Here is a 26,848-nt window from a genome sequence, read left to right as displayed (position 1 = left end):
ATTAAATATTTCACCTGTAGTTTAGTCTAAAGAATGAAGGAATGATTTCACGTGAAGTGGGTCATGTGTTGAATGGAGAACTATTGTAAAAGCTAAAGTAGAAAAATATTATTGTCCATCTCCTTTCATTTGATATCACAGCACCTCTGAGCTGTGCATGATGTATGAGAAAAGTCTCGCTCATAAGCACCTGGCATGTTTTGAATTTGGTACACGATTGCATGAGTCATCACAAAGTCTCAACAAAAACATGTTTTACCGTTTAGCAGCATAAATCAGTTTATCTTCTTCTGGCTCTTATTGGTGGGCAGCCCGCTGAACTGGACAATGTTTAAATATATAAATGTCCCCAAGAAATGCAGGAAAGCAGTGACGGACACCAACACAGGAAACAAGTCGGGTAGATGTGGTGGTGGGACCAGAGCTACACTTGCGACACTCAAACCGGCCATTGCTGCGATGCTGACGTAGAACTGTAAGAAAGAGAGAAAAAGGTAACCTTTTCAAATAGATGTTTTTTTTCAGATGAAAAGTCAACACAATAGGTAATTCTCCAGATATGTGCAAAGTCTTGACTTTTTGACTTATTAACTATTGGTGTTTAAGACTCTTCTGTGATAAATGAATGTTTTTGTCCTAGGTGAATTTACAGTAGAGGCATAATAACATCAGATTATTCTGTTTTAAATTACCTGATCAGTTGCCACCATCTCATCTCATGCTGACCAATTACAATCGATAATATAGATAACTTTGCCAAAGTGAGTTTAATCACTACATCTACATTGTGAATCTTCTAAAGACAGTGAAAACCCCGGGCTCCCCCAGCTATGAACACAATGTTAGCGTTTCTCTTAATTTTAACTGCAACCATAACATCGAACCGATGAATGATTTCATTTAAAAGAGCTCGGATGACATTGAATATTTATCCTTGAATGACTGTCATCAAAATGTTCATTGGCGAAGACAAGCCATAAAGAAAAGACACAGGCTTGAAATATCACATTAAAGAACAGGCAATTTGAATTTTTTTGGCTAATAAAGCCACTTTTTTTTTTTAATCCGGTCGCAGAGTCGCAAATGAAAATAGAGTTGCCGTAGAAAGTGAGATCATTGACGTGTCTGTTTGAGCTTTATGACCCGGAGGAAAGTAACATGGACGAAATGTCTCGTGCCCGCACCTGCGTCCAACAGCTCCCAAATCCATGAAACCTTATCATCATCATCTGGGCTCGCTATTTATGCTGCTTGTGTAAATAAATATATCTAGGCAAACCTGTGTTAATGACACGTGCTATAAAAAGACACATTCTCTTAATCTCTGACACCCAATAGGTGCCCGTGTCACTCAGGGGGCCGGTGCTGCAGCCTCTTTAAACCGTGTGGAAACTTTAATAAGTGATAAATAATTCTTTGCCTGGCAGTGGCTTTCATCCCCGGACAGCTTACACAGCTTACAGCGGCACATGATCTGTATTTATACAGTTGGGTATGTCTTCTCACACAGAGTTGCACTTTAGGTCAAGTGCCACTTTCGCAGTGCAGGCCACCTGAGATCCTGAAATTACCACCGTTCTTCTAACAAATGCAACAGCTGTAGGTCATCGTCCCAAATGTACAAGAGCAGGCATGAACAAGCAAGTTTTTATTCACTGCTGGGTGACTTAACTGAAGGGTTGTGGGTTCGATTCCCGGCTCTAGATGATGATGTGCCGACACTTCAAGGAATAATTCACTGATCAGCATTTAGCTTTGTATTATTAAAATAGGGTAGTCATTTTTAAAAATTGTACTTCCCAACCTCAGTTTCCCCGAGTCGAGAAATATCAATTATTTTCTTTGTTAACTGCCCACCAGTGACGCTAGGTCACTTGGTCCAAACCTTGGTCCAACTTCAACGCTAATTCTGCACTTTTTAGACCCACCTGTAGGGGGACGGGACCTCATTCCCAGAATGTAAACAGTATCCGCCATCTTTGCTAACAGTTACGCTAACAGGACCAAGTGTCACTGGTGGGCACGTAACATAAAAAAAAAAGAATGAAGCCATTTCTCAACTTATGGGAAACTGAGGTTTGAAAGCTTTGAGCGGTCATCAAGACTAGTAAAGTATAGTCTATAAAAAAATAGACTTTATATACATATAAAGTATGTATATAAATACAGAACATTTACAACCAAATGTACGGTAGTGCATTTTAGGGGTGGGCAAAAATATCGATTTGGTGATATATCGTCGTCCGTCCTTGTGCCATATGATAATCGCTACACCAGGGCACATGTCAAAAATTTAATTCACAAATTAAGGCGCCCTAATAAATAATCCCTGTGAGTTTCACTTGCCGTGGACCATGCATCGCGCATTGTATTGTGAGGTACCCTGTGATTCCTGCGTTAAAAGGTTTGAAATGTTTAAATAATCTTTTTTTTAGATATCTGTGTAACCTATAATCATTAAATCTGCTACAGCTATATTGGGTTCCTACGCTTTTTTCCTGAATATGGTAGATCAGCTTTCTCCTCTGGTCATTCAGAGCACATCACTTCAAAACATTGTTTTCCTAACATGGAAATGATTTGTTGGTATATTTGTGTGATTGTTGCCTTTTGTTGATTTATCAATATGTTCTTTTAACTTTGTTATGGTGAGCTATCTTGGCCAGGTCTCCTTCACAAAACAGATTTTGATTTCAAGGATAAACTGAACATCTGCCTCCTATGAGGGGACATAATGGTCATTTATCTTTTTATGAGCATTCTGCATGGATGGGGACATCATCTCTCCTTCAGTCGGATAGTGTTATCAGTTATGCAACATAACACTCTCAATGCAGAGGAACACTCTAAATCCACACATATATATGAGCAAGGTCAAAAGATGTGTATAGACCACAACCAGGGTACATTTGAAAACTTTTCCAGATATATAGTATAGGTTACTTTCTTTTTTCCCCACTAGCATTTAAATTATTTATATTTATAGGGAGCAAATGAGGTAAATTAAGTGCGACATTCCACTGAAAATGCTTTATGTAAACTAAACTACTTCAGTGAATCCATACCACTAAATCAGTCCAAGCTATTGTACACTATTGTAGCAGGGTTTAAATACTGACCTTCCATCTCACCATACAGGCCAAGTCCATTTTAGGTAGGAAAAACAGCAGCTTGTGGTAAGCACCTAGTCTCAGCTCGTCCTCCGAGCAGCGCTCCAGTGCAGACAGTAAATAGACGCTAAAGAAGAGGAAGCCCGCTGAGGTCACAACGTAGGGAACCAGCAGACCGTCCTTCAGAAACAGAGGCAGCATGCTGCACAGAGGGACAAAGACAGTGGCACATTTACACTTTAGTTAAGTTGTTGTTTGTTCAGCTTTGCTGATATCTTTCTCTGGAGCAGTGTGCAATGACCTAAAACGAAGAAAAGACTGCAGAGGTCTTCTATCACTTATTGAATAAAAAAAGTCGAGCTGTAGCTTTTACACACACGTACAAACATATTTCACACAGCACAACATAGAAAGTGTGAAAGGATTGAACATTTGCATAAAAGCATACAGGGACACCTAATAAAATGTCAGGAGTAGCAGTCTTCTGCTGAAGTAGTCCATCTGCTTCAAGGATTGGTGTGTTGTGCATTCAGAGATGTTCTTATACACACCTTGGTTGCATCAGCAGGGACTTTTTGCAGAGAGAAAACCTGTCTTCTCCATTGAGATGTTCAGTTTGAAATTGAGCAGGTCATCTTGATCATTTTCATGCCTAAATGCATCAAGCTGCTACCATGCAATTGGCTCGTTAGATATTTGCGTTAAATGGCGTACCTGCAATTGAGCAGGTGTACCTAATAATGTGGCCAGTGAGTGTGGGTCAGTATCATGCTTGTTGGGAGAAGTGCAATTGTATAATACGACAGAGCGTTTATCCAACAGGCCTGCACAAGCCTCATGTCCCCTAGTGGAGAGAGACAGCTCTGACATTCAAGCCAAGCTTATCTTAGTTTAGCAGAGAGTCACGGACAAGAACAACAGTTGACTCGTGGTAAATCGCACATCACCCCATCTAACAAAACCCTATACACGCAAAACAAACTGCTCATTCTCGTTTTACCCAACAATAAAGCCCCATTCAGAAGATAAATGCTTAACATTTTAGAAATACATACTTCTTCAATTTAAGACAGACTGGCTGCATTATGTCCTTGTTAAATTGCCATGCTACAGCACCCATTCTGCCAATTATGCTAACAAAGATGTATTTTTTTTTTTTTTAAGTGGCAGAGTCTGTAGAGGATGCAGATAATGTGTCCAAGTCAGACTGTACTGGAAAGTGGCTAAAGAATGACCTCCTGTCCCTATACAACACACACTTAGATGGCAGGCATGCAGACTATGCCATGTAATCCCCGCACATCCTTATACTAAACCACACACACAACAATTAGTACTGCCGGAAGAATTTAACAACAGCTGGTGAAAGTTAGATGGAGCATTTGTAACACTACTTGTCTTTTCCATGCATGGTCCTCAGCTCAACCCATGCCTCTGATTTGCTTAGTTATTAATTCAAAGTTAATTTTGTTTAAAACAGACACACACATACACATCTCAACTAAAAGGTTCTGTGGGTCCTGACCCAGTCTTTGGGACTCACCTGAATGTTGAGGCCTGAAGGAACCAAATAACCACCAGGGGTAGGTCGTTCAACAGGAGGCAGACAGGCCTGAAAAGATCACCATGAAACACACCATGCAGTAAATACCATTAAACATAATTTTACAGTTGAGAAAGGAAATCTGGTCGTGTTAGGTCAAAGCTGGATGTGTCATGCATGTATAAGATTAAAGCTACAGATCCAATGACATCCACATAAACTGATTATTGACAGTTGCTCACAAGGCAGTCAGCCTGTGTTAGGTCTTATTTCATTGAACATCAGCATCATGCTTTTTCTTTTTTTTTTTACTGCAACAACTATCAAAATATGGATGTAGTCTTGCAGTTGAGGCCAAAATGCAATAAGAAGTCAAAAGAAAGAAATATTATAAATATTACAAAATCAATTAACACTTTCCTGAGGAGCCGTCTTAAATGACAATTCTGTAAATGATGTTTCCCATTTTGAGGAAAAAAGGCCATAAACACGTGAGTGAATACCAGTGTGATTGACAGCTAGTTACAAGTGATATTTGTGAACTTTCGTTCGTTATCGTGGAGCCAAAAACGAGAGTTCAGATTCGTATGGGTAACAACACTGGCACGGTAGGTGCCTCCTAATGTCTCCTGTGATAAATGTATAATTGTGTGGCATGTAGACTCATTGCTAACTGGTTGCCTGTGTCAGTGCTACTTGTACACTCACTTTCCACCGGTCCTTGAAACCACACTTACGGCCAGTGCTCTTTGGCGATCCTGTTACAGCCCAATAATTGATCCTGTGCAAACAATACCCTGAGCTCCTGCCTGCCATTCTTTCCTAAATCCCTGAACATGCATTACTGATTGATTCCAGGGGACAGGTGGGAGATATAACTCAATAGTTAATAAAGCAACAATCTTCCCTAATCTAGATTAATAGATGAGCCTAGATCTAGGAACCAAATCCCTTGCCATCAAATCTATTCCAGGCTTCGCTCTCAACCTACAGCCACCGCAGCTTTATATATAAAGCGGTAAATGATAATGAACCACACACACGTACACCTTACTCTCACACGAGACAGAGGTAGATAGCAACTGTGTTCTTTAATAGATTGTTCTTCTGCACCTCTGGGAGTGTGTCAGGAGAACGCCGTCTTTGACAAAGTGCACGTGTGTTCAACTTATTATCGGTCTGCAAAACACAACTTGAGATTCACGGTGGGGACAAGGCAAACGGCTTCTTAGCGTGCGACCAGAAATCGAATCAATACTCGTGAATATTTGAGTGATCACAGCGATGACGGCGAGAGAGAGAGTACCGATAACATCTGCTACGATCCCTACACTGCTTCATGTCACTGTAGTGTGACAATTCTTTTTCTTTGTACTTACAAGGCAGCCAAGAGGATGGACTTCTCATGGACTTGGTAGGAGAAGAGGAAAAACGCCAGGGATGAGTTAGCCTAAAGATGGCAATGACATAATCCATATAAGATTAATATTTAAGCTTTACTTAAATTATAATTTAATTTAATTTAATTCATAAAAAAGACATCAAATTCCAAAAAAGCATATCTACATGTATACAGTACTTATTATAAAAGCTGCAGTGTGTAACTTTGGTTGCCAAAACACTGCTCGTGACACTCGTGTTTCAAAGAACCAGGCTTATTCCTTAACCTAAAGTTCACTGCCGTCTTACTTTACTAGTGTTATGCTGTGTTTCTGTCGTGATGTGAAATAAATCACTCAAAACAAAACGATGCCATACTGAGAAACACAGAGAGAGGGTCGTGAGGAGCTTAATCAACATCGTGTGACTTGTTTGACAACGGGTTGAATCTAACAGACGTTTGTTTATATTGCAAAGTTACACGCCACAGCTTAACAATAAAATTCCGAAATCAAACAATGCCTTATTGCTGATGAGGTTTTCCCACTGTTAAGCAGCATCTCATTTGTATAAAAGAAAACAGAACACACGAAAACACTCACCAAGGCCAGTTTAAACTGCCAGAAGTTTGGCTTTGTCAGGAGTCTGATAGAAGAGGGAAGGACTGCCAGGAGAGTGCACACTAAACTGGAAAAAACAATAAAAATGAGCATTGAGATGATCTCATATCAGCACTTTTGGCAACAGCCAATTGCACAAAAAATTCTCTATATCCCCCTTGGGACAGAAAAAAAACTTTGCAGAAGATAGGAGTATGAAATCAGTTTGAAGAAAAACAAGTACTTAACTCTATAACTCTAAACGTACATGTAGCTACATCGTGTTGTTGACATGGCTTTATGTGTAAACTGGAAAATAACAACAAAACTGAATAACAGTCTATACGTGTAGCCAGACGCAGTCACCATAGACAGATTAAAATGGCAGTGAATAATCTGATTTTGATGGTGGATGCAAACATTTGCCGTGTCAAACCCAGGCCTTTTTTTTAGACACTGCTCTGCCGCTGAGTCCCCGGGGCTCTGTAGGAAAGAACCAAAATACTGGCCCTGCCTCAGGGTTACCAAGCATTAGTTTAACCCTTCAATTGTCACCTGCTGGGGGCAGAGGCACAGGAAGAGATCGACTTATGTCTTAGTGTAAATGTGAATAAATGTGCTGAGAGGTCAGGCAGTGAGTGTGAGAGTCACAGCATGTTTGTGTTTTCATTTGTAGAAGAGACATTATATGAACTATAATAAAGAAGAAGTACAAATATATACATATGTCTATATATATATATATATATATATATATATATACATATATATATATATAGACAGAGAGATAGAGGACAGTAATCAAAGTCAGTGGGTATTTAGTGTGAATGCAACTATGTTATGTGTGTGTTATGTGTAGGGCAGGGTTTTACAGTCCGGAAGGGCACGGATCACTTTTCACAGCTGATTCATTCTATGTACACAGTAGAGCCACACTTTTAGCTATCCGTGTCCCTGTGCCAAAAAGACATGAGCATTTTTTTTTTCTTTTCATTTGTTTGAAACAGTCAAAGAAGTCCCACTTGATCCCTGGACTTAGCAGTCTGGCAGAAACGTGTCCATGCTGCGAACACACGACTCCTAAATTTAGCAAGTCGGGTTATTTAAGCAGGCTCCTCCATGACACAACTGCTGCATCAACTATTTCCCTGACTGTGATTGTGCAGGTTTTTTAAGCTTTTGGTCAAGATAGCCTATATCCAAAGACTTCCTGGAATGCACCGTGTGGTAGCAGGCAGAGATTCTAACAATGCTCCATGTCCACTATGTGTTCTCCCCTGATGTTGGCACCACTATTTGGTCTCCTTCTTCATAATATAACATCATAAAGCAAGTAACCATCGTAACATTTCTCAGTCTTTGTACATGACACATGTTTTAGAAACAAAGAAAGAGTATATGTGTATTTTCACAAACAGGAAGGGCATTTTTGTTGTTATTGTGAATTACTTTTTATATTTTTTCAATTTGTTCTCTCTTTTTCATTGATGCTTTCTAATTAATAACATAGAGACACTGCTTTTCCTCCCAAATCTTTTGAATTTTACACAGAGACTAAATGTTTTTATATAAGGAAAAAAAAAAAGAAAGAAAGGAGGGATTACCTGAGGTAGAGCTGGGAATCTCCAGACAGAATGAATCTGATCTTTATCAGGACGTTCAAGCTGCACCATGTGTTGGCCACCTTATCCTTCACACACACGGATACAAAACACACACACTTAGTTAATTAAGACCTGTGCCACATGAAAACGTAACACTTTAAATGACTCCAAAAAAGTAAAAGAGAGAGTAAACAAGTGGCGGTTCTTGAGGTAATTATTTCCGACCGTGAAAGTTCAATAAAAATTCCTGAGGGTGTCAGGTGGGACATTTGTACGTAAGCCTCCGTCATAAATTTGTCCCCTGTCAGAAAGAGCATGAGACTTATTTGTAAACTTAAGGAGACGAGGTCAAGAGTCAAACCAGAGTATAGTTTCTGCACGTCCAGCAGATCTAGACCAACCACAGAGCGCAGCTCAGAACTACATGCATTGAATGCTTTTATTTACATCTTTGAGCAACAATAATTAAAAAGGTATATTTAAGAAAAAGTAGGGTTGCAGCTAACATTAATTATCATATAATTAATTACTTGCCACCTTGTTTACAGGAAGGACAATTTTCCATCATTTTCCCTGAGCACATATTGAAAAGTTACTTTTTGTATAGATAACATTTACAATGATATGGAATGAAGATAATTCTGAACTTTAAGGTGTCAGTGTTTGTTTTTTTGCTTGATTATAAATGACCGAAAGGAATAAATTAGTCTATTATCAAAACCATTTATCATTTAATAACTGATGTATTATTATTATTATTATACCAAGTTCACTTCTAATGACAACATCACAACATTTCCCCCTCAGTTCATGTTTTCTTTCCGCGAACAGTCCTGATGTTTGGTAAATCATAAAGAAAAAGCGTCACTTTAAAAGTCCACTTAATGCAGGAGTGCTTGTGGTTTGTAAGCTGTGAGATCAGATGAGGAAGGCCTGGCCGTGTGCAATTCCGTTGATTTAAGTGCTTAAGCAGTTGTGCAAGGATCAGATGATATTGAGGCCCGAGCCGCCACTGTGCACAGTGATATCACAACATAGAGATGGCATGCCTAGATCAGTGTCATGATTCCACTGCAGATGCTTGCTCTGTGTGGCCCTTTCTAGAGAGCTTATTTCTGTCCTCTCTCTCTCTCTCCTCTCTGTGCTACAGCTGCTCACAGCACAGCTGTGTGGATCTTAATGGCAGCCTCGTCAGCAGTGCTGGGTCATCCAGCGTTGTGTTGTCTCAGGCCCCTTCCCCTCTCACTTTTCCTCTTTGCCTCCTCGCTCCAAATAACCACTACGGGAATTTTCCTGGACACCGCCTGAGGGCAACACATGAACAAGGGTGATGGTGCTGTGTGTGTGTGTGTGTAGGGGGGTGTGCGGTGGTGGGTAGAGGAGGTCCCGCGGCTCCTTCACCTATGAGCTAGCATGGAATTTCACAGGGAGAAGCATTTGGTGCCATTTTTGTGAGCAGGCAGCAACGTGAGACATCAGAATGCAGCTCAGTGGGTAAACTTACAACTGCTCCCTCCAAGAAGTCCCCGGGACCACCTCTCGCTCGCTCACCCTCACTCCCCCTCCACCCCTTCTCACCCTTGTCGCCTTGTGAGCTTTTGCTTACGTGCACAATTTCACAATTAGTTCAGGACGACTTGCCCCGCCACCGGCTTCACATGCTGCCGTCACAGGGGAGTATAGTGTCTCTCACACCCTGTGTATTATGTTTGCATCATTTCATTGAACAAATTCTGCCACGGTGCACGCTGCCATCCACTGCCCCCCCCCCCCCCCCCCCCCGGCAGAATTTTCAATTACTTCTTATGTCTATGACACCTTGTGGTGGGTGCCACCCCGGGGAACAGGACAAGATGGATGCGATTCAGGAGAGGGTTTCAGAAATGAGGACGGCAACAACCCTAGCATCTGAGGTGTCAGTCACTCACTCAAGCACACAAACACACACACACACAGAGACACTCTACTCCTGCCTCTCCCATGACAGCTTTTAACGCTGCCGACTGTGGAAGTCTTTCAGCTCTTTCTCACTTACTTTTCAGTGACTATCATATTCCTCCTCTCCCTCCTCGTCTCTTCACAGTCTATGACGGAGTGGTGACAGCATACAAATCTGTGTATGCTATATAACGGTCTAACACACTTACACGCTTTCAGAAGTAGACACTGGGAGGCCACAGTTGTGCTGCGATCTGCTCCGATACGCCTGTAAGTGTAGTGTAGTGGTGGCACCGCTCATTAGTCCGTATGGCTAAAACATTGCTGTGCTATGACGTGCTGAAAATACTCCGGCTGTAAATTACTTAGATTTATCTATATCCTCTGACTGTACATCCCGAACCCCGGCACCTCCGAGACACGGAGTGAAATTGATCTCCTGACCTTTCACCATTTTATTCCTCTGTTTTCTTTCATCCAGCACTCGTATCCATTTACAAACAGCTAAGCACCGGAGGGTGGATGTGTGTTCGCCGTGCTGAGATTACAGAACAACTCAAATGGAGGAAAATTAAGACACCCTTTCATGGCCATTCATATGTCACTCACACTGATCAAACTTGCTTAGAGGAATATATACGAGTTGAGGAAGTTATAGCTATAAATTGAAGCAGGCTAACTTTTTATTATAGTACTGCATTTGAGTACAATTGTCAAACACTCACTGTATTTTTACTTCACTGCATTTTCTTGACTGCTCACTGCTTTAGTTATTGGTTACTTTGCATAATATATTTATTATAACAAAATATAAAAATAAACAAATACACTTTAAAGCATTGTCTAAAAATTAAGAAATTGAAGGTGATGTACATTCAATATATTAATAGTTATAATCCTATAACATAATAAACATTATTTTAAGATAGGCCAATATATTTTACTGTAATTTTACGCAAGTAATATTTTTAATGCAAGACCACCAACTAAAGATAATAATTCCACAGGTTTATTAGTTCAAACATATCTAAACTTTGTATTTTATGTCACTGAAAGGACTTTAAGATACTAAAAGGATTAGGATCTTCTTATTTTTCAACATATTAAAGAATATTTGAGAATTTCACAGAACCCCCCCTCATCTTTTTAAGAGTTCAACCAAAGGAGGTTGTTTTTAAATACTAAAGGACAATGAAAACAAACTATAACTCAAAAATCTCTGGGTCACGTCAGTCTTCAATGAGAAAATAAAAAGTACATGTGACCTGAATGGTTCCTCTAATCTCCAGGCCATACTGATCGAACACTGTTTCTCCTTTCATATTCATGACCTTTGTGGAGATATTATCTTTGTTTACTTGTTTTATTAAATGACACACTGGGGATTTGAGCACAGAGCAGCTAATCAATAGCAATAAGTTGACTTTTGGCTTCAACAAAGTGTATACTGTACCTCAAACAGACCACGAGCCACAGGAAAGATCCTCCTCAGCACCTGCAGGGCCTGGCTGGGGTCAGACAGGAAGGGCAGCCAGCAGAGGGCAAAACTCAGCAACACTGTCACAGCGATTCTCACCAACATGAAAAACCTAAGACACAGAGAGAGATGAAGGATCACCTTCCATAAATGATGGACACAGAGGTACAACCTAAAATACGACACCCCATTAAGTTAGGTGAAATTATTTATTATCTATGGAAATGTGGACATTAAAAACAATTTAATAAGTTAAAAGTTACACTGAAAGATCTTGACTAATTATTTCCTCAACATTAATTTAACTCATGTCTGTATAATCTGAAGTAAAAAATAAAAAAGGGAATGGGAGTGTTGGTAATGATGGATTTGGCATCCACAACCCTTTGAAAAAACCTGAAGCCTACTAATCCACAGTGGACTGTGAAACAGAGAAAACAAATAATAAACTATTTGTATAGTAACTTTGATTGAAGGATTGCAGCTCAAAGTGCTTCACAATAAAAGGAAAATAACATTTTAAATGAAAAGAGATGCAAATACAAAAATAATACACAACACAGGTTGGAATAAAAAGGAGATAGTTGAAGGCTAGAGTAAAAAGACCAACTAATGTTATATTATTGATACTACGATGATTTATTGTGATGTTTGTCTACTGGTATCTAAGAAGCATTTATTCAAACTAGGATTTGCTAGTTTAACCTGGAAATGTATGCTTGAATTACAAGATATAGGAAGTTTATCCAACAAGGAAAACAAATTAGCCTCCTGTGTTGAAATAATACAATTAACTCATTTTTACAGGTGGTGAACTTTTGTTTCTAACCAATTTGTTACAGTACAGAATGTTTGCACTTCACAGATATTTCGTCAGTCTAATTTCCACATGTATAAATGCTGAAATTGGCACGTTGTTTTAAGTGCGTTTGTGGCTGCTGTGGATTCCTCAAACAATACGTACGCAACGTCTACATGTCCCACATTTGGGATTTGACCCTTGTGTTCAGGAATGTAGTGAAAGCCAGGCATCAGCTGAAAGTTTTCGGTGTAGGTCAGGATTGCTTGTCAGCTGTAACCGTGAAGCTGCTGGTTAAGTTGCACACACATGCATAGCTGAGGAGTTTGGGCATGGCGAGAGTGTCATCTGGACATATCTTCCCCCTGGCTCTTCTAATCCAGCTCTCCATTTGCTACTAAATGCCCTTGGTACATTGTTACTAGATAAACACACACTGGACACACTAGTAACAACATCCAGCTTGATTACCTCAGTCATTCCATGGCTCTCCTGAGGACACGGCTCTCCAATAGACTGACATTACATATCTGCTTCCAGCACTCAGCTGACACGTCTAGATGCTGCATGACAAAACAGCACATGCGTACACTGTTGAATAATTAAGATTTCATGGTCTTTACTTTGAAAGTTTCTGCATGGGATCCAAGGGTTGGTTACTTCCTTGTCAGTGTGGCAGTACATTTTTATCTATGATTGCTTGTTTTTACTTTACCTATTTTTCTACTGGTGGTTATTTAAAGTCTACTTTTAAATCATCACTCTTATTTTCTTTGTTCTTCTACACCTCAGGATTTGAATTTATGCCTTGGGAATGAAAAAGGCAATGAAAAATATTTCTTCCAACTGTCATCTGTTAGAGCAGTCCTGCCCTTTCTCCACACTTCTTTTTGTTCTCCTTCTGTCCTTCATTTTCTCATCGATAGGAATTTTAAATAAAGTGGCAGAGCTAGTCTGTGTGTTTTTGCATCAAGGTAAGACACATTTGTGGGACAAAGATATCAGAGCAAACCAAAGACAGGAGTGCAGGAGCAGCTGCAGTTACTTATGACTGAATAGTGATTCTGTTGAAGCATTGTTGCCTAAAAAATCTGGAACAGAACACTAGAGAGAAGTTTTCAGTCTTAACTCCATAATTCTTTACTCCACAGTTGTAATATTTTTCACATGATCTCAGCCAACATTTAGATCTGGGAATTACAGAAATTGGACACTCTAAACACCGTAGGTGTGAGTGTGAGAGTGGATGGGTGTTTGTCTCTATGTGGCTCTGTGATGGACTGGCAACCCGTCCAAGGTGTCAGCTGCGTCCCTCATGTGCAAGATAAAGTGGTAAAAGTTCAAATAATGAATTAATATTCTGTTTCTACTTTACACAGTATTTAAATGCACCTCTGGGGTCTTCACAAAAAGCATTTTCGTTGTACTACACAATGACCACAACGTGTTTGAATCTTGAATGTTGAAACAATGCGATACACGCGTCACATTCACTGCTAAGCTGCTTTCTCTGAGAAAAAAAGGAAAGACAATTGAAACAAACAAAGCAAATAACTAAAAAGACTCACCCTCTTCCAATTAGACCGGTTTTGACACACTTTCCCAGCAGGTAGCAGAAGAAGGGCAGAGCATGGTACAGCTCCATCTGTTTGTAGTTGAGAGCCAGGGAAAAGGCCATGGAGCCCAACGCGTCCCAGCCCAGACCCAAAGCCAGAATCCCCCACAGAGCAAAGCCGTGGCTCACTGCATTGTACCTGACACAGTTAAGGTCAGTGCTGGATTAAATGCATCTCATTTTAGTGGATGTTAAATACAGTCTGTGCTGATTTGAGACAAAATGTAGCCGATGCAGGGTTATCAAGTTTTCATTGTTCAACTACAACTTCTTCCTGCTACTAGTTTTGTCATAGTTGGGTCTTTGTTGATGAGTATGTATTACAAAATAAGGGTATTACACTCAATAAAAAGGAGAAATGCACAAAAAAGATACTGGAAATGACCGTAGTCAATGAGGATTAGTCCAGGGTAGAGCAGGAAGCAGAATAGAGTGGAAACCTGGAATAAAAGAAAAATAAATAAATCACAAACAGTATCACGTTATATTGAAATAGTATCTTCGGTATTCACCAAATTATTGGAGCAGTGTTGTAATCTGTTTTATTAAGGATGGTTTCCCAGACTGTGAGACGAAGTATTAGACAAATGTGTTACCTTTTTCCTGGAGGATCCATCGGTTAGGTATAAACAGTACAGAACCACAGCAGGGATGTATATCAACAAATCTGCCACCAGTACTGAAACAGAGAAACAGATACACTTGATAGTTTAGCTAATTTTGAATGTGATGGTTGAGGCAGGTGTAGATCATAGAAGATGTTCCAGGTTATTTTTCTGTGATTACTATACCTGTAGCTCTCATGAATAACTTGTGTGCTGGGCTTTCATATGCTCTAGATTTGTGGAGCTCCACCCATTCAGGGTCTATCATCTTGGCTCTGCAGGAAAACACATATTGTTTCGACTTAAATGTTGTTAGTGTTTTATAGTGAATAGTATAATATGCTATAGTCATTCTGACTGCATGGGAACTCTGATCACCCTGGTATTTAGTAGTAGTTGGTTATATATATAATATAAAAAATACTTACATATATGCACAGACCCAGCTGTGGTAGGCAGTGAGAGGAGGATAGTCAAGACCCCAGTAGTTCAAGTCATTGTCTGTTGTGTTGAAGTACCTGTAAGAGCACAATTATTCTATGTATTCTCATTTAAGCCGCCTTAGCTCCAATGTAAAGGTACGTAATCTCATGAATCCCTCTGAACTTTTTGTGACTCAGACTTACACTTACCTGTGCAAACCTGTGAGGCAACATGATATCAAAATAAAAATGCGTAATACAGAAACATGGCCACGGTTGACTGACATGAGACATTATGTCAATTATTAGGTCATTGTTGCGTGTGGATTAATGTGGTAGAAAGCTAATTAATGCTAAAGCTGATTGACATGGAGTTAAATTTCTACAATTTCTTTTTTTACTTCTTATTTTGTTGAATCAGCTTCACAGAGGTGTTAATTCACCAGTCTGGTCATTTTGCACATGATGTTAACTATCACTGGACAATTAATCCTCATCCAACATTATACTTTTTTTCCATTGTTGCATGTTCTACACCAATTAAAACATATATTTAATCCTCACATAGCAATTAACATGCAGTATAGCATTAATGTTATGCTTGTGTCTTGTGTCAATACAATACCCCATCACTTTTTCAATTTGAATAGTGAACTGGAGTTTGACTTAAGTTCAAATTGTAAATCCAATCTCAATCACAGTGTTTGTCAAAAAATCACAATTAGATGTTTTTCCCCAAATCACCTAATATTACACAACCTGTGGTTAAAATAATTTAAAACCCCCAACTGCCATAATGGTTGGATTCAACAGAAGTTTCAGATGCTGCAAATACTTTTTTAGTCTGTAAAATGTCAGAAAATGTTGAAAAATGTTGATCAAACCTTGAATTTATTATGTAAAACAAAATGTACAGTATTTGTTATATGGAGCAAATACAAAAAAAAGCTTTCATTATTGAAAAATCAATCAAAATAGTTGACAATTAGTAATTTACTAATAATCGATTAATCAAATAGTAGTTGCAGCCCGACTGTAGGTGCACTGCTTGGTAAACTGTGTGTTTTTGGTCCAGTCAATACAACATGTTCCTGTTTTATAACAGAGCCTGAAAGAGCAGTGGGTCAAAGTCACAACCATGAACTCTTTTCAGGCATTCTTTTAAACTCGCTCCTCTCTGAGTAAATCACACACACTCACCATTCCTGGACAGGGAGGTTGTAGGTCACTTCTTGCCAGTGTCTCTGAGCTTCATAGTCGCCAAACATGGGAGGTTTGCCCGCCCCTGCAGAGGAATCATTCAGCTGTAAGTCTGATGAATGACAAGCTGGCTTCACCAGTGAATGACAGTAGTAGCAATAATAACAGTCTCCACAGGACATACAGTCATTCATAAACAGTAAACTAATCTAAAAAAGAGGAAAACAGGAACACAGCTGGTGTTACTCTGATGTAAACAGTGTGTGTGAATGTCGCGTGTTTGACGTTGAACTCCACATACCTGAATAAGAATTTAACGAAACGCCCCATCTCACAACAACACCGAGGAGAACACAGATGGACACAAGACTCCACGTATGCATAACTATAACCGGTAAACAATAAAAAAGAATTTAAGCTTTTATGGGGGAAAAGATAAGAGGAAAAAACAAGCCCCTGCTCATTCAGACAGTTTACATTTCCTGTATACGTCACACGCCTAGGTTCCGTTTCATCTCCTCATTGGACACCGTACGGTGACGTCGACGCTGAGAACGATGATGCGTTCACGGACATTCGCTAGAAACGCACATGTTCGCTTCGTTCACCAATCGCTCTATTTATGGGGCGAGAATAACGCCAACAACTACGGTATATGAGATAATATTACATTTCCTTATTTATCCCGATTACAAAAAAAATTATGGTTGAAGCGATGGTAGTAATGATCACCTTTTGTTTACACTAGCAACTCGAAACAGGAAAAGCTAGAATTTCCATTTACTGAGAATGCCTCACAGATAGATAGATAGATAGATAGATAGATAGATAGATAGATAGATAGATAGATAGATAGATAGATAGATAGATAGATAGATAGATAGATTAAATAAGATTTTTTTTCTGTTTTTCTGAGTAATTTTTTTCCTGAATTTAATGACAGAAAATGTGTTAAAAGTGTTTTTCTGGAAAATAGTCCAGTGAAACTAGTGACTGAATGACAGATACTGCAAACATACTACTTTAATTAAATATCCCTGTTGAATTATGTGGAAGAAAAACACATATATGCTTACATGTGAACAAATATTAACTTTTACAGCTCTAGAAATATGTCAGGAGCTCACACACACGTATGTGTCACCTACAGTATATATCCAGCATGAGACAGCCAACCTTCTCCCCATGTGTGTGTGGGGGGGTTTTCTCTGGGTTCTCTAGTTTCCTCCCACAGTCCAAAAAACATGCAGATTATCGGATTAGGCAAATTGTACGCCCTAAATTGACTGTAGGTGTGAGAGTTGATGGTTGTTTGTCTTTCACCCTATGTTAGCTGGTATTGGCACAAGTGACCCTCATGTGATATAATGGCAGAAGATGGATGGATGGACACTGCTACACATGTAACACGTGTAGCGGTGCAGGATTTGCTGCTGTGTAACTAGTTTGTTGTAACCTTCTGTATACAGACGTATGTGTGGATATAACAGCCTCTCCTTGCCCTCCCCTCTCATTGTAAATCTCAGCCCAGGGGCATTTTCTCCTCTGTGACCTTTTCTTCTGTTGACACCATCGTCTTTGTTCCCAAGGTGTTGGGATTTGTTGGGTGAGACGTGTTCCTTGTGGTTCCGACATCAATTATGCATAAATAATAATAACCTCGGACAACTGCTGATTTGCAATGACACTTTCATTACAACGGCAGTGGCCTATAACTCACTGGTACCCATTAGTTATTAATGCCTGGCCACACCAGCTTTACTTTGTCATTTATTGCTTCATCTCTATGCCTTTTTAAATATTCAGTAACTGCTGTACCTACATTTACTGTCTGTGATCTCCACCCAGGAGAAGGCTATAGCTTGTGGTGCAGGATGACCTAGTTGTTATGGCGACATGGGCCTTGCTTGCCAATGCCAATGTTGTCGATCATCAGCTACAGTCAAGTTTGCCACAGCAAGTCAGAGTTGATCTTCTCAGCTCTTTTGTCACATCGCTGACAGTCCAGATGAGGAGAATGATTATGATTATTTATCCTATGATTAATTAACGTGCTCTTACTTAAAATTTCTTGAAAATGAATAAAAAGTGTCTTCTGATCATCAGTTAATTGCTGTGAGAACACTGCAGTATTCATGTGTGGAATGTTGGGTCTTCAAAAACCTATTATTTTCCTGTTTATAGTTATTTTGATCCTTGATCTTTTTCAGTAATAGTGTGTCCTGTTAAATTTATTTTTTCATGTGTCAGGAAAATACTGATATCTTACATATTAACAGGATGTAATGTATAATTAGATAAACATTACAAATGACAAAACACACAGCAGGTACTGCTTGTGTCAAAATTCGTTAAATTAAGGAGTTTTGTCACTAGTGTGTGGGATATAGTATGGATTTTTTTTAATAATGATTTGTCTCTCTCTCTGAGCAGATATTTTGTAGAGTGGTTATATTTCACCTGCTATGAATCACAAACATGTATAGACTAAGGATACTGCAAAAGACCAGTGTCAGCTTTACAGTGTGTATACTATTGATGATTGATTTATGTCAGATAAATGGTTAAATTCACACTTTTTGGGTTGCAGTTTTAATGATAATGATATTCAACAATGACATGAGAAGATGAGGCTGTATGTCTTACGCACACAAACACCCAAATACGTTTTTGAGGTTTTAACCACTACTGTGCATCAGAAACGTGTTCTTCACGATGAAGACATCACAGCGTGTTTATTACACATCTCAAAAATACACTTGCTTATATTCATGACCTCATTTGCCTCCAGTCTGTGGAGCTCATCACTGAGTCAGTTTACTGCCAACAGCTGTGTCTTAATGTTTGCGGCTTATTGTGTTTTTGACATTAAACATCCTGTAGGTTTTCTGTCACCTGATTTAATATGAAAAGAACTGTCTGAACAATGAAGACACAATGTTTGGTACATGTATCTGAAGGTCTCTTCTTTTATGGCCATTGATTGATTATAATTGGTATTACGATTTTGGAATATCCCAGATCAAGAAACTATTTTGTATTTTATTATTATAGCCCAACTGACTCCTCATGTTAATCCTTTGTAGACAAATTTAATTTACTACATTTTATCCAATCATGAGTTCACATGGTGGTTAAAATAAGTCCACGACGAAACATACCGTGTACACTTTTAATTCTCCAGAGACTAATATAGACTGTCTGCTCGAGCTGTGGGAACCGCTCTCCATGCCTTTCTCCAAGTTTCCACCTGTGCACACGCACGCGCAGCCAGCTCGCGTGTGCACGCGCGAAAAGGACTCTTGATGTCTATGTCCAGTCAGCAAAGTCCCACTGCGCGTGGTCACCAAAATAAGACGATTAAACAAGTAATCATTTGGTCCTTTGGTGTTTGTCAAACGTGGAAATGTTGATGTTCTCGAATGTCTTGTTATGTCCACAAACCAAAATGAATTAGTTTTAATGATTTACTTGTGATATGGAGCGAAGAAACCAGAAAATATTCACATTTAAGAAGCTAAAACAATCATAAATTTTGTTTTAATCATGATCAAAATAGTTGACGATTAATTTAGTAATTGATCAATAATTGATTAATCGTTAATCAGCTCTAGTTATTGGTTTGCCATCATTAGTTCAGTATCCTCTCCTTTAAGTAAAATGTATTGAAATAAAGATTTAGTCAGTCCATAAATTAGGAAGAAACTACACAAATGATCCGTTCAATGATTTGTCCTCCACTAATTTAATGTTGTTCGGTTTGTTCCCCCCCACTTTTGTTATGCTAACATAAAAAGCAGGGGGTGTCAATGAGTGAACGCCCCCTAGCGGCTGGAGTATCCTGTCCTCGGCAATGTTGCAAGCTCGCGTCATCTCTCTCTCTCTCTCTGACACACACACACACACACACACACACACACACACACACACACACACACACACACACACACACACACACACACACACACACACACACACACACACACACACAGAGCGGAGACTGTGTCGGTGGACTTGCAGACAGTCTTCAGAGTTTGTCTCACAGTTCACTGCTTTGTGGAGGCTGAACCTGGATCTGCACTCGCACATAACACACACATGCTATAAGCCCAAACTGGAAATAACTGGCATACATTATGATTAGCTGTATTTTATTATTATTATTATTATTATTTATTTTTTTATTTATTTTTTTATATCACCATACGATATATTTTTTTTTGTTCACATGTATAATTTGAATCACCTCAAAAACACACACTCTTAGATTTGACAGCAGACACCTTATATCAGAATATGTTCCCTTCACAAGCACTCGCGTTGAACTGGTAAAGGCCTATTTTATTTATGTGTAAAGTGAGCGACAAAATGGCAGAAGAAGCAGTTCAAACAGACACCTGTACTTTGATTTATTTCGATATTTTTCTATGTTGAGGAATAATCCACGGCCTACAGTGATGTGCGCTGATGTCCCATTGTTATTATGTGATTATATAGAGCAACATAATATTATATCGTACATTCATATGATTATTATTAATAATAGTGGTTAAATAATAATAATCATAATAATAGCTCTTAATAATAATACATGTGTTGAATGCCAGGGTGACATTGGAGAAGCCTTTTGCATCATCAGCACCTTCTTCGGTGTCTGAAGCAGAGAGCGAGAGAGAAGAGAGAGAGAGAGAGACTGCTTTCCCTTTCTCTTTCCCATGGGGATCAGATAAATATAGCGCCTATCACACACACACACACACACACGCTCACACACACACCATCGCCCCCCCCACCCCCCCCCCCCCCCCCTCGCCATTTGCTGTTTGTGTAAAAGTGATTAGCCAGACACAACTGCGAAACTGTTACCTTTATAGAAGCCAAGCCGCGGAATATCCTGTAAAACGATCCGAGCTCGGAGTGATGTCGAGCCACAGTAAATTAAAAGGTGTCTAAACTGTGACCTCTAGTTGAGGGGATCATTGTCAGTAAGAGCACCACAAACATGGGTTAAAATCATATTCATAATAAGAAGAAGAATAACTACACAATTAAATTATGAATCTTTACACTGCGTGTGTGTATATATACACTGTATATTATTTATATGCATATCGGCTATAACTTCATTCAGAACTAAATGTTTTATGTTTGTTTTCGCCACAAAAAAGTCGTCTTCTATTTAACTTGTTCTTTGAATTATAAACCCTAAATTATTATTATTATTATTATTATTGCAAAACAAATTATTTTAAATCATATAGATTTAAAAATAATAATAATAAATATTCCTCCATGATGTCACAATGAAGCTGTAATTCAGATTTTTAAAAATCAAATCCGAATTTCTGTTAATTCAATCTCTCTGAAGTAATAATTATATGATTGCAATTTAAAATTAAACACAATAAAAAAGTTAAAAATTAAATAAATACATTTTCTAATTATTAAACCGGAAATGTATAAAGTAATATTTATAATCTCGATTTAATGCAACCGAAATAAATACGTGTTATCGCTTTGTCGTCATATTTTATCCGTTTAAATACCTGCATAACGTGTAAGAAATCGAATATAACAAATAACAATGTTGTTAAATAATTCGCAATCCCATTAAATCTAATATAACAATAACAATGTCATTAAAATATAACAAATAATTTAAAACATTAATAATGAAAAGAAATGTTGTTTTTTAATTATTTCTTGGATTTATTTACAAATAAATTCAGTTTACAACACAATATAGCTACATAGAATTACATATGGTTGACTTTTTTATTATTAATTATAAACAATCTATTTTTCAGAGCTTTGTGTGTCTGTATGAAAAAAGGAAGTCAAAAATGGGTCCACTTGAGCTTCCAATACAAAAAAAGAAATATGTAAAATAATTATTACAGACCAAACAACAACAAAAAAGGGACAAGTAAAAATCATAACAGGTAAAATCAATATTTTTTTTCTACAAATATTTACAAATATTACCTGTACAGAAATATTTCTTCTTCTTCTTTTTGTTTTTCTCTGTTTTGGACAGTCTTTACATGGCTACAGAGTCCAGTGCTACCTATTGATTTGTGCTCTTCACACTTTCCCCCAGTTATAATGTCTCTATATAAAAATATGAGTCTATTTCTTCTTTTTTTGTCCTCGTTATTTCTTCTGTAAAAGTCATTGTGACGACCACTTGGACACTGCCGCCGCCGTCGCTGACGGTAAAACGTGTCCAGAAAGGAGATTTGACGGCACACTGAGGATGGGAGCGATAGCGGCTGAGGTCCGGCTCAGAGACAGGGACTGCGCGCTCAGCAGGGCCGACTGAACCGTCACCGGAGGCCGCAGGAAAGCCTGGGGTGAGGACGAGGAGGCGCTGGAGACCCCGATGATGTTCTCTATGCTGAAGGACGGTCTGTTTGACGGCTCTGATTTGATCATGGACGCCGTGCTCAGGCTGTTGAGCTGCATTTGCAGACTCGGGCTGAGCTGGGTGTTGAAGGCTTTTCTGCTCAGCTCCGCCGAGGGCAAGAGCGGGACGCCGGGCGGCAGCATGTGACCCACGGGTGGGATGTAGGGATACTGCAAAGCGGCCGGATGAGTATAGGCAGCCGGGTGGATCCCGTAGTGTCTCCCGTAGGGGCCCCCGAGGCTGTACGCGCCGAAACTCTGCATCATGAGCGCAGTCTGGTCCCTGAGCATGTCCGGCTGAACCCTCTTGAACCTCTTCCTCCTCCTGAGGAAGCTGCCGTTGTCGAACATGTCCTCTGACGCGGGGTCCAGGGTCCAGTAGTTGCCCTTGCCGGGGTTACCGGGCTCCCGCGGGATTTTCACGAAGCAGTCGTTGAGGGACAAATTGTGGCGGATGGAGTTTTGCCACGCCGGGAACTTCTCCCGGTAATACTGGAAGCGGTTGCTGATGAACTCGCAGATGCCGCTGAGGGTGAGTTTTTTCTGCGGGCTCTGGAGGATGGCCATGGTGATGAGGGCGATGTAGGAGTAAGGCGGCTTCACCAGGCTGCTCTTGGACTTCATCGCTCCTCCCGACGCTGCGCTCCCGTCGTGACCCTCTCCCTTGCCGGTGCCAGCCTCTCCTTCCCCGGAGCTCTCGCAGCACGGGCTCCCTCCGCCGGACCTCATCTCGTCCTCCTCCTTCTCCACCTCGATCTCATCCTCCACATCATCATCCCCTACTTCTCCTCGCAGGTCATGCAGGATGCCTGTCCCGGGGCTGTCGCAGTCGCTGTCCACCCTCTCCATGCCCTCCTCGTCTCCCTCTCCCACCACGTCGATGTCCACGTCCTCCGCTGTGAGCACAGTTTGACCGGACATGTCGCTGGCTCTTTCGCTGCCTCCAGACAGGGTCATCTCACGGCTTACTCGCGCTTATTTATTATTATAATATATATTAAAAAGAAAAAAAATTAAAATATGGAGCAAGTCTTCTTGAGCCCAAAACAGCGGAGCAGCAGCCGGGTGTGATGCGTCTACAGGCGAGAGCAGAGCGCACAGAGAGCCGTAACTGCTGCCGGACTTCTCGTCGCTCCTGTCAAGAGATCAGATGTCTCCCAAAATCTAAATGCGGTTGAGGCAGCAGCCAGTCAAGCCAAAGAGCGTCTTTAACTTCTGCAAATATTCCCCCACTCGGTGAGTGAGGCAGGCCCGTGTGCGAAGCCGCGCGTCTTGCCTGGAAAGTTGTTGGGTGATGTTGCGCGCTCAGCGACGTCCTCTCTTCTTCTCTGCGCCTGGGAATATGTAATTCCTACAGCTGTGATATTTGGAGAGGCGAGTCGTGGTGACACATGCTGCTTTTAGGGCCGGAGCTTTAAAAGGGCTGTCTGATAGATTACTTTTCCCAGTAGCTATAAGATATACTATCAGTGCAGGACACGTGGTTTGGTGACGACAGACGCCCCCTCGCCTCTCCTCTCTCCTCCCACCCTCCCTCCTCTCTTCTCCTCTCTGTTAAACCATGCAAACTGGAGTTGTTTCATGGATTTGTCAACAATGGGACATCGGCAATGCTGCTTTCCGCTGATTTCTGTGTTCGTCCGTCATAGACCATTTAACGGTGGCAGAGGGAGGAGGAGGAGGAGGAAGAGGAGGGGGAGGAGGAGTGGGGGGGGGGGGGGGAGAAAATTGGCCTGCGTGATTGAAAGATCTGATGCGCATTAACGTGCTGCGTAAAAAACAATCCAAACATTTAACTTTGAAAATAAGCAGCAGGGTGAAAACGACGACAGTTAAGTTGACACGGTTTTCTCTTCTTTTAATGTTGAATTTTCTTTATAACTGTGAAACTGTGCGTGCATGGATTCTTTTTTTTTAATTTTTTTTTTTTTGCTGTTGCTGTGATTCAATGTAAAGGCATGCCGTTTGCGTAAAGAACTGTGCGTAAAGTTCACTTGTATTTTTATTTATTTTTTTACATATTTGGAACTGAAAAAGCATGACTTGCTGTTCCAGATAAATCCAGGCTGCAAAACATGTATTCAAGTCTATTTATTCCCGCAGGATTAGCCGAAGGTGGGAAGAATATTGAAGTAGCAGCAGCAGCAGCAGCAGCAGCTCATGCAGGCGATGAATGGGAGAATATCCTTAAGAGTTTTGTAAGAGGTGCTAACGACCCCGATCATTGCCTGTTTTTACATTTGAAAACAGTAGGAAATGCAGGCAGCGGGTGAATGCAAAGAGAGCCGTTTTATTCATATGAAGGTGAGCGGCGCAGGCTGAGGATGTCACATTCTTTCCTGCGCCGTGTGAGAAAATCTAACAAGACCAGTGAAAGAGGAGGAAAAAAAAGAAAAAGGGGGGAAAAAAAAGGAGGAGGCTTTTGTTTTTCAGCTGTAACGTTCAAAGCGACTTCTGCTGTTTTAAGGAAAAGGCGCAGTTGGGTTTGCCCTCAGCATGCGCCACAAGCCATTTAAACGTACAATTGATTTTTATCGGAAGTCTTTTCAGGAGGTTAATGAGAATATCTATAATCCACTCCAGTCGGGGCTTTTTTTTTCTTGTGTGTGTGTGTGTGTGTGTTTGTGTGTTTATGTTTGTGTCAAAACTTTATTTGAATGGATGAAAAACACAAATTGAGATGTAACGCACACATTTTTTTTCGTCTCAATTGAAGGGGACAGAATACATTTTTCGTTCGACTGCAGCTTTTATTATAATTATTAGTCATGCATTTATATTCAAACATGCATGTAAGTATGTAAATACAATTAATTGCTGAATTCACACAATAAAAACAACACATTTTTCCTTTACAAATGTTCTAATTTTCTTGCATTGATCCTTGCACACAGGACAGTAGTCGGACTAATCGGACGCTATCATTAATAATAGAGTAACGCGCGTTTGGGGCAAAGCAGCTTCCGATTTAGTCTCGCCGTGCACGTGTTAATCTCGCGGTGACCTGTGTGAATCCTTACCAGAAGAGTCTACACCAACTTTATCCTGCTGGGCGCGCGTGCATGCGTTAAAAGAACAACAATTATGTTTACCCCTAAGTGTTCTAAGGCCTTAAATAATACATTCTTTTAAAATAAAATAAATAAATTATATAATCATTTACTTACACCTTAATTTATACATACATGTGACACTTTTTTCAAATTTCTTACTTGTAATGATTGTCTTTTTTTTTTAAGGAAGCAGGTCAAAGAGTCACTGTCTGTCTCTCTCTCTCTCTCTGTGTGTGTGTGTGTGTGTGTGTGTGTGTGTGTGTGTGTGTGTGTGTGTGTGTGTGTGTGTGTGTGTGTGTGTGTGTGTGTGTGTGTGTGTGTGTGTGTGTGTGTGTGTGTGTGTGTGTGTGTGTGTGTGTGTGTGTGTGGACACAGTGAGAGAGAGACAGGTGCAGTCATCCTCCCTTACAAACCCCCGGAGTTGCAGTGTTGTGTGAAAGGCGGTGTAACTGCTGATATAACCCGACTGAAACAGCACCGGCAGAGAAGAAGAGGGAGAGGGGGTGGACGGGGGGTGGACGGGGACAGTTGGTTTCGAACGCGTCCTTCCTGTGATCTTTTGAAGCCTCATAAATCCGCTTTTATTCCTCCGCAGTTTGTTAATGAAATGTACGTTTTAAGCACACATGCACGGCTTAGCGCGACAAAACCCCTCTTAGTATAATAAGCCAACTCGCTCCATGCATGCGTGAAACCACGAGGAGGAGACGAGACAGGAAAAAAGGAGAAGCAGCAGCAGCAGTGATGATGATGATGATGATGATGATGATGGTGGTGGTGATGGTGAAGGTGATGGAGAGCAAACACATGTGATCACAGCAAACTCACAGCAAGGTCACTGAACAAATAAATGTGATCATAATGCCGCGATGCTCCGGTGAGTCCAGAGAGAATGAGGAGGTTTTTTTTTTTTATTTCTCCTTTTCTCTCCTCCTCCTCTGTCTGACTGAGGTGAAAGGTCAGGGTCACCTGCACAATGTGGGCCTTTCAGCTGTGTGTGTGTGTGTGTGTGTGTGTGTGTGTGTGTGTGTGTGTGTGCACCTGTACTTGTGACCTCTTTAGGACATTTTCTGACCTTGTCAGGACCAGTTGTCCTCA

At 40.2% G+C, this 26,848-nt stretch overlaps 2 protein-coding genes across 2 annotated transcripts; both read right to left on the bottom strand.

Annotated features, from left to right (window-relative positions):
- Positions 1-48: 48 nt before the first annotated feature.
- On the bottom strand, positions 49-16,675 carry alg6 (ALG6 alpha-1,3-glucosyltransferase; the record flags this gene model as incomplete). The annotated part of the gene is made up of 14 exons (XM_083888458.1): positions 49-473; positions 3,120-3,312; positions 4,654-4,722; positions 6,033-6,103; positions 6,636-6,720; positions 8,237-8,322; positions 11,628-11,763; positions 14,019-14,204; positions 14,441-14,505; positions 14,662-14,744; positions 14,857-14,945; positions 15,099-15,188; positions 16,293-16,377; positions 16,594-16,675. 14 exons carry the CDS (start codon positions 16,673-16,675, stop codon positions 276-278), a joined length of 1,518 nt encoding a protein of 505 aa, XP_083744584.1. The 3' UTR covers positions 49-275.
- A 5,335-nt stretch (positions 16,676-22,010) lies between these two features.
- foxd3 (forkhead box D3) lies at positions 22,011-24,115 on the bottom strand. Its single transcript, XM_083888413.1, has one exon. It carries the CDS (start codon positions 23,652-23,654, stop codon positions 22,464-22,466), a length of 1,191 nt encoding a protein of 396 aa, XP_083744539.1. The 5' UTR covers positions 23,655-24,115; the 3' UTR covers positions 22,011-22,463.
- Positions 24,116-26,848: the final 2,733 nt, after the last annotated feature.

The sequence above is a fragment of the Microchirus variegatus genome, assembly GCF_963457635.1.
Source record: "Microchirus variegatus genome assembly, chromosome: 4".
NCBI classification, from domain to species: Eukaryota; Metazoa; Chordata; class Actinopteri; order Pleuronectiformes; family Soleidae; genus Microchirus; species Microchirus variegatus.
Note: the sequence above shows the minus strand (reverse complement) of the source record. Positions and strands in the feature narration are given on the sequence as shown.